The sequence below is a fragment of the Chironomus tepperi genome, unplaced genomic scaffold (genome assembly GCF_022539635.2).
Source record: "Chironomus tepperi strain 1889 unplaced genomic scaffold, CSIRO-AGI_Ctep_v1 contig_364, whole genome shotgun sequence".
Lineage (NCBI taxonomy): Eukaryota > Metazoa > Arthropoda > Insecta > Diptera > Chironomidae > Chironomus > Chironomus tepperi.
Window position 1 is genome coordinate 3,877,830 of NW_027226486.1, and position 8,786 is coordinate 3,886,615.

Here is an 8,786-nt window from a genome sequence, read left to right on the forward strand (position 1 = left end):
ATTGTGCCACTCGGGCAGTCTAGGGTTACTCCTGCTTGACGACACCATTTTCAGCCTTCTCAACGTCGTGTGCTTTTCGGGAATGTGAGACTTTTAATGGTTCTTGTGGGATTGATATATAAAATCAAGACATCAAGAGCCCTTAGACACGTGTGGTGTCACATGCGGTGTCACAGTGTCGTCAAGATAGCCTTGCGTCATACCGTTAATACGGCGACCTAGCCTTCTTCTACTGAACATGTTGTACTGTTCGGACAGTAGGGTATTTGGCTCAAATTACGAGTTTTGACTGGAAAATAGTAGGTTAGAAGCCTTCCATTCCCAAATTTGTTCTTTCCCAAGTTTAGAATCCAAAAATTCATATATTCGCTTAACATAATACATGATCAACCCACATGAATATTTCATTTCATACAAATGACGACATAAACGACACGCATAAAATCCATTTCATATTCACATTTCAATGCTTAATTGCCAATTATATTACGCAAATTCCATTGTATGAAATCAATCCAATTTAAATTCGCAAGTCAATTTTCGTACACATGTTGCATTAGATTTCACATTGATGTGATGATTTATGGATATCTGTGGATTTATTGCATTGGTTCCAAAAATTTTTGGAAATGCCATGAACAAAATCAGCAATAGAGTCAGATGGAAAGCCTTTGTAATGACCTAGGTTCCTTAAAAGTAGGAGCTTGGTACCAGTAAGTAAGCAAGTATGAACAGTATGGCGTGTGTGGTTTCGGTCGAGGCAGCTCATCAAGGTGTGCCGCAAATTACAAAAGGTTGCCCACGACTGGTTCATTGTAACGAATTTTGAAAGCATGTCTGTAGATTCTTTTGCAGCTGTCAAACTTGTTTAACAATTTGTTGTGGATTTTTAGTTGATTTTGCATTTTTGGGTGTGGGAAAATTCCAGAGAATGTTAATGCTTGCTGTGCATTTTTTAGGTAAATATTTTCAAATTTTCTGTGTATTTAAAGCAATTAGTCAAACTTGATAGTTTCAAGTGACAATTCAAACACTCATTAATATGACAGCATTCCGTCATAAGTCATCAATAGGATCCGGCATAACAAACATTGACCAAGAACCATTGTCATGCAACAATAATATTCAATGCCATAGTAAGCATGCCTATACTCTACATTATTCATATCCAAAATTTTCTCATTTCTTCTGTACGGCACTAATGCTTCATGGGGTTATCACGTTTTAAGAAATATGCTAAGAGTCACGTAGATCATTGTAATACAATACAATGCAATACGACTCACAAATATTATTCAATGAATGACAAAATTTTACGCAGTTATATAAAACGTCCAAAGTTCTATTGGTCTACTTTGAATGCAATGTTTATCGAAATTTTCCACTTAACTTAATTATTTGATAAAAACTGATTTGGGTTACTGAATATTTTTTAACAAGAATTACTTAATTAAAAAGAGGCTTGAAAATTGCTTCTAAAACAGTCATGGGCAACCTGTGTGCCGCGGCTCACTAGTGTCATGAAATGCCATGAACCATATGTTGTGTGCGGTTTCAGTCGAGGCTTTTCACAAAGGTGTGCCATGAAACAAAACAGTTAAGACAGTTGGCATTTCCAAAAAAAATTAGACAGCATACTAATGTGCCGTGCAACCAAGTTTGGAGAACACTGACCTAAAAAAAATTTAAAAAATTAACGGTCAAAAAAATTTCAAATAAAGTACAAGCAATTTTTTTCATAAATCCATTCACTAACACAATGACTGTAACCGTTTATCCTACTTTGTTGGCTTGTTTGTAAGTCGTGGCGCCGTGAATAAAAGGCTATTGATGAAAAGCAGATAATCAAATTTGAATTATAATATTTGACAGTTATGATTTGAATTATTTTTTTTATGATTTTCATTTTCATTTTTGTAACGGATTTCTCAAATTCAAATATAATGTCAATGTATTGGATTTGTTTTTCCGATTTTGCGGCGAAGTTTGTTTACATATCCACATAAATTAATGAAAACAAGCTATTTATATCAAATATAAACAAGAGATAAAACAGGAACATCTTAGAACATTCGAGACATTTCCAAGTCAACATTCCTGACCTACAACAAGCTGAAAACAAACTAAAAATATATAATTAAGTTGAAAAAATGAAGAGATTTCTGGAAAAATAGATTGCTTAACTCCAAGAACCAGTATTGATTCAAATAAATCACTCAAAATGCTGCACAATCGACGCCAAACAATAACAAAAACCTAAAATTAGAAAGCTTAACGAAAGTACTTTTAATCTGTGATCGTGACAGAATTATCATTGTGTTTTCACTCAACATTACGTTTATCTTAATGATACGGCTGTAGAGAACAGAGGTTTAATAATATTAAAAAAATGCTATCGGATTGAATGCCTTTTAATATTTATTGAACAAATTTTTTTTATTATAATCAAATTAACATGCAATTTATAAATATAATGTTATAAGCAAAAAAAAATTATTTTTTCTCTCATCATTATTACGCTTGGAAAATTATATATAATTAAAGGGGCGTGCAACTACATTTTTATCGAATTTAAAGCTTACTTTGATCAAAATTTCACATAAAATTTGAATTTTCATCAATTTTTTAACATAAAATTAGAATTTCAACTTTAAAAGTCAACTAAATTAGATCAAAGTAGGCTTAAAATTCATAGTTGAACACCCCTTGATACAATTTATTTACTTTTCTTCACTTTAAGTTAGATTTTCTCATTTGAAAACTTTGGTTTTACTTTGACAAAGGATAAACAATGAACATTATATCTCTGCACTTAGTTGGGGCTCGTTCACAAATGACGTCCATCATTTCAGTGTGTCGCGGAGCAAATGATTGCTCTGAGGCAGTGGTGGGCAACCTATGCGCTACGGAACACTAGTGGAAATGTCATGAACCGCATTTTATGTGCGGTTTGGGTCGTGGTATACCACGTAGGTGTGACGTGGCACACAGGTTGCTCACCACTGTTGTATGGTGTCGATGTCGGAACTGATATGTTCTGAGATGTCTCAATCTTAAGAATCTAAGTGTCATACACTTTCAGACTCAACAATTGAGTTCAGGATGTCATTTGTGAACATCACCTTTATATATACTTTACATAAATTATATACAAATTCTTTTATCCTCAATCTTATCAACCATATATTGTATTTGTTTTGTGAAATTACCTAATTTTTATTTACAGTAAACCACTTCATTGAGCTTCTTGTCGACGAAATCTATCCTCAAAAATTCTGTTTCGATGATCTCTGTCCAATATTGGATTGATAGATTTACTACACTCAGCAACTCTCTTTGCAAATCGTTCACGGTCCACAGCACCTTGTCGCCAAATATCGCCTCGTCTAGCCTGTCTATATGCGTAATTCCATGCCACAATGGTGTGTACTTTTGGAACTAGATTGAAGTGAACCTAAAAGAAGAAGAACATGATTGTTTATATTAGTTATGAGTCATAAGCGTTTCTGAGTATAAAGAAGCTTTTTGGAGGGAATTCTTTGTGATGTCATCAATGTATTCTGGGAAAGCAACGAACATGATTCTCTGAAATTGCTGACCATGATGTGGATTTAATGATTTCAACAATATTTCGTAATATTTTGGTATTTATCATGCACAGTAGTAATATTTCGTTGAATATTCGAAATTCACTTTAATTAATGACTACTGCGTTAAAAAATAATACATTTTTTTATGGCTTCGTCTCAGTTTACTGAATGAATTGTTTACAAAAACAAAGTACAAAAGTTAAGACGTAGACCTGAGTAGTTCAGCATTAAGTAAACAATGAGTATGTCATGCTCTCAATGTTGTGTTTGTGTTGTGGTTTAATACAACGATATGAGCTGTTTAATGAGCACTGAATAGATAAAAAGGTGCTTACTAGCAACGCCCGGAAGTTCAATGGTCGAAGCATGCGACTGAGAATCTTAGAACATGGGTTCGAGTCCCATTCGGGCTATCTCATGAGAAATTGAACTTTCTACTCTAGAACCTTAGAATTTGTAAGGTTCCATACATGAATAGTTTATGTTTCATACAAGGTTTCGCAGTAATAACATGAACTGATAAGATACCATATGTGTACAAAATTCTATTGTTTTGCCAACTAATATTGACATATCTCATAAGGCACAGAAAAACCCACTCAATCACAACAAATTTACGTCATACATTCTAAATTTAGAAAGATTTTGAGTGTTGAAAAGTAAATCTCCTCTCAGCTGGACTATTGACCTACACATTTCACATTTTTTAAGCTTTCTTACATCATCATGTATTAATATACTGAATTAAAGGTCAAAGATTGCTATGTAAAGCTTTCTATAATATTAATTTAAAGTACTTGGGCAGAGTTGCTTAAAGTTTGTGTCGCGGTAAACTAGCTTGACGTCAAAAAAAGGGTTGAAAATGCCAAAAACCATATAAATTGTATGGTTTTGGTCGAGGACTGTCATCAAGGTGTGACATGACACAAAACAGATTGTACAGCACTGTACTAGACTATAAATTAATTGTGAATATTGAAATTAATGATTTTCATATAGAAAAACAAAGAAACCATAGCAAAAATCCACGTTGCTTAGACAAAGCAATCCAGTAAGAATCTTATAAAGTTTAAAAACCACATGGCTTCAGTCTAGTAAGATAAAAAATTTTCAAGTCATTCTCAATTTATGACTTAAATTTCTTCTTTTTCTCGAAATATTCACAATTTATGGCTTAATCCCTATTCAGGTATCCAAAGAAATCTCCACCTTAATCCAAAAAATAAGCAAAACTCACCTTTCTTTCCTCAACTCCTGAATCAGGCTGATGTGAATCATAATTCATAATATCTGACAAATGCTGATTATTATTTCCATCTAAACAGTCCTCGTCCAAGTCTTCATCACTCTCATCACTATTATCATCTACAACACCATCATCCTCTTCATCAGACATATCTGATTCGTCATCATCATCCTCCTCCATCTCCATCTCATTATCACTCTCGATATCTTCAATATTTGTATTATTGTCACCACAACAGCTACGATCAAAGACAATAAAATCATCACTGCACTCTGACATCGTTCTTGTACGACGCATTGTTGGCTTTAGACACGACCTCTTCGGCGACATCATAGGAATACTTAGAAGTTTTTTCGGTGATTTGACGATATTTGTGACCTTTTCACATAAATTATATCTTCGAGGAATGAATGTAGGCGTTGTTTTGGCGATATCGTCATGAAATTTGACATAATCACTTTCATCACTTTCGTCTGTTGAGGTTTTTGTAGTAGTTATAATGTTGGCATTGACTGTTTGATCATGTGATGTTGTTGATGTTGATGAAATGGCAGGAAACTCCTTTAATGATTGAATTTCAAATGGAGGATTAATGGAATTTCCCATATTAGGCAGGTTCTCAGTTTCTAATTTCATTGCATTTGTTTGTTTTGTATTTCTAAGTTGTTGTTGGTTGTTGTTATTAACTTTCTTTATGCTGAAAATATCACAGTCAACTCGAATATCATGCTCAATACTATGACGATGCTTTTCATGTCGATTTTTATTATTTGAATTATGCATGCTTTGTGAGTTTATTTTGGCTGATGTAGTTCTTTGATTATTATGTTGTAAATATGCTGGTAATGTTGTAAAATCTTCAAATTCCTTTTGAACATGTGGTGACTCAAAGTATGGTACTTTTGGCGGTAACATTGTTGTTCTCTTTTGCATTGTAAATTTCTTTAGAATACAGCTAAGGATGCCTTCGTCGTTGGTCTTAAGGAAACCTCTTTTGCTCGCGTTATCGTTTGGTTTTTGAAGAATTGGAGTTTTGCAGCTTACGACAGACGCAAAAGTCCTTTGAAATGGATTATTAGCGAACATACTAGATTGGTTGTGCTGCACACTAACTGGATGCAGAAATGTTTTATAATGTATATCAAAATTCTTATGACCACTTTGTTGTTGATAATCTGGAACTGATGAAATCTTTGATGTAAACATTGAAGCTATATTCATTATCGATCTCAATCACAATTGTTTATATGCTTATTATATTCAATAAAGTCACTGTCTTTAAATTTGTCTATATTTTTTTCACTTTTTTTTATACTAAATTCAACAACAAAATGGTATGGACAAAAAATTAACTAATGCATGGTCCTTTCCACAAATTTGGATTATAATGCAATAGAAAGTTTAAAACACTCAAATTTGATTCTTTTAAATGATACGAATTTCTCGATTTGATAATTCTTCCTTGCACTTTACAAATTTTCTTTGTATAAGCTGAAAATGGCTGATGAAATAAGCTTGTAACAATTTTTTTATTTAATTTATTCTTTATAACTTTTCTTTTCACAATTTCACTTGACTTATTTGTTATCCTTGTTAAATTTACTACATTTTTTTGATACTTTTCCATCTTTACAGCATGAGGATTTCACTTATTATGAATTTTAAATTATTTTAATGTTCCATCTTTTCACTTCAATCTATAAAAAATGTTGCCTTTGCACGTATTGTGGGATAATCTATTACATTCGATTCCTCACGTTATTCACCTTGATGATATATATGTTAGTTTACGGATATGTCAATGTTCCTTTTCATTTTCATTTGATTTCCTTAAAAATTTAATTTAATTATTTTTCCAATTATTTTACTTAATTCTGTTCCGTTTGATAATAAAAACAATAATGAGCAGGGGAATGTCTCAAATCAGGTAAAAGCGCGCGTTGATTCATCAACTGTTGTACTAGATTTTATTCATATTTTCTAAAACTACGCAAAAAAGTTTCAAATATTTTTTGACCGTTATTTTTTGATCAACAAAGAAACTCATCTCTTTGTGCTTTGTTTTTGATGTCTCTGACTGGATACAAAGAACTAATTAACCAGAATTTCAAAACTGACACGAAATATTACTGATATTAACTGAAATCTTTGTTGGAACTCCAAAATAATTTCAAAATATTTTTATCAGCTGACACTTATCACGTAGAAATGTAAACCAGCCTTCTGCGGTTATATAATGTCACAATAGGTGATAACACAGATTATCAAAAAATAATAGACATGTAGGCTGCTACTTAAAAAATTAAATTTTCGTAATTACCAAGCTATTTATAACTCAATCTGATGAAAAGCTTATGGCTTAATGATTTGTGACGAATGTTCATAATAAGCAGATTCATTAGAAGTAATTAGGATAGAGATTCATCAGTCTGTCTGGGCAGTGGTGAAATCAATTGTCATGGATCTAAACCATACCTTGTAATCTAGTCTATATTTAGTATGACATTGCAGAACAGTCATAGATTCTGACTACACGTGTGGATCATCTTCTTGGTATATCTAATAAGAATTCTTTTTGACTGACATTTGTTCCAATAAAATGAACTTTCAGCCTTAGGCTATCATGTGTCAATTAAAGATTCCTTTAATGTTCTTTTGTTTATTTTCTTTGTAAAAAGGTTGTGGAAAAGATGATTTTTTAAAGATATTTCATCTAAATTGTTGGATTTAATATTGTTTAAAGCAACGTTGGTCAAGATGTTAAAGCTTGACTGATTCATGTACTTGAAAGACTATCTTACAAGAATTTCTTACTTACTTACTTCGCTGACCATAAAGACCAATTGTAATCCATGGATTCCCTTAGTTTGAGTCTGAAGGTGGCATTATCGCTGACAGCCGCGTACCAATTACCGATGTAAAGTTCATTATCATCTCTATCGACAGCATCTTTCCATGACAGCATCTTGCAAGACAGACATATAGATATCCTAGCAGACAAAGAACGAGTTTTCAAGAGAATAATAACCTGAGAATAACACTCATCTACTGTATTTTAGTTTAGCAAGCTCTCCAGATCTTGCTTTTTACCTGTTAGTCTTTGTTTACATGAAATAACGCAATTTGTAACTGTTAAAAAAGTTGTAAACACTAACACTATGGAAAAAAATTGACAGATTATTAATTTTACATTTTTTTATACTGTTAATATAATTATATTAGAACGGAGGTATTGTTTAAGCTGTATTAATCAGCAATTTAGCTAACCAAGGTTAAACAATAATGTAATAATGAGTATTTTTGGGAAAATTTGAAAATTTTTGAATGAAAACTCATTAGTTGCAATAAAATACGAAATTTGAATGAAAATTCAATTTTTGACTTTAGCCAAAGATAATTGCTTCATTATAGATTGTCAAAAAAATAATAAATTTGAATTTAGACTATCAATTTATGAAATCAAAGCTTCTATTTAAAATTCATTTTATATTAAGTCAATTTCGAACTCTGTTCATGATTAAACATAATTAAAGAACTTCCTAATGGATTTTTAAGGATCATCTGGTATAATGTTTATTGTTTGAAGTTAGAAAACAGACTAAAATATTAATATGAAGGGGTTTACAACTATAAAAGGGGAAAATCAAAGTTAGTTTAGTTCAAAATATAATTTGAATATTAATCGACAGTTGATATATTCTATGCATTTCATACAAATGCTGTCTGTGATTCTGTTCGTTGTAGATTTGTACTCGATCAATACGAATTATTCGTGACAGTCAATTTGTTGACATATTGCGTTCATGTAGCAATTTTCATGTTAATTGTCATAAAAATTGTCACTTGGATATCATGAAAAACTTATGTCAACCTGAAAATATAAAGTAGCTGAAATTTGAGAATTAAAAAATGTTTAAAAGCAGTTTTGAAAAAGTAAAAATTCAAAAAAA

At 31.8% G+C, this 8,786-nt stretch overlaps 1 protein-coding gene across 1 annotated transcript; it reads right to left on the reverse strand.

Moving 5' to 3' along the window:
- Positions 1-2,400: 2,400 nt before the first annotated feature.
- On the reverse strand, positions 2,401-6,663 carry PPP1R15 (Protein phosphatase 1 regulatory subunit 15). The gene is made up of 2 exons (XM_070646642.1): positions 4,828-6,663; positions 2,401-3,454 (listed from the first exon to the last, which is right to left on the reverse strand). Exons 1-2 carry the CDS (start codon positions 6,055-6,057, stop codon positions 3,236-3,238), a joined length of 1,449 nt encoding a protein of 482 aa, XP_070502743.1. The 5' UTR covers positions 6,058-6,663; the 3' UTR covers positions 2,401-3,235.
- Between the last annotated feature and the right edge of the window lie 2,123 nt (positions 6,664-8,786).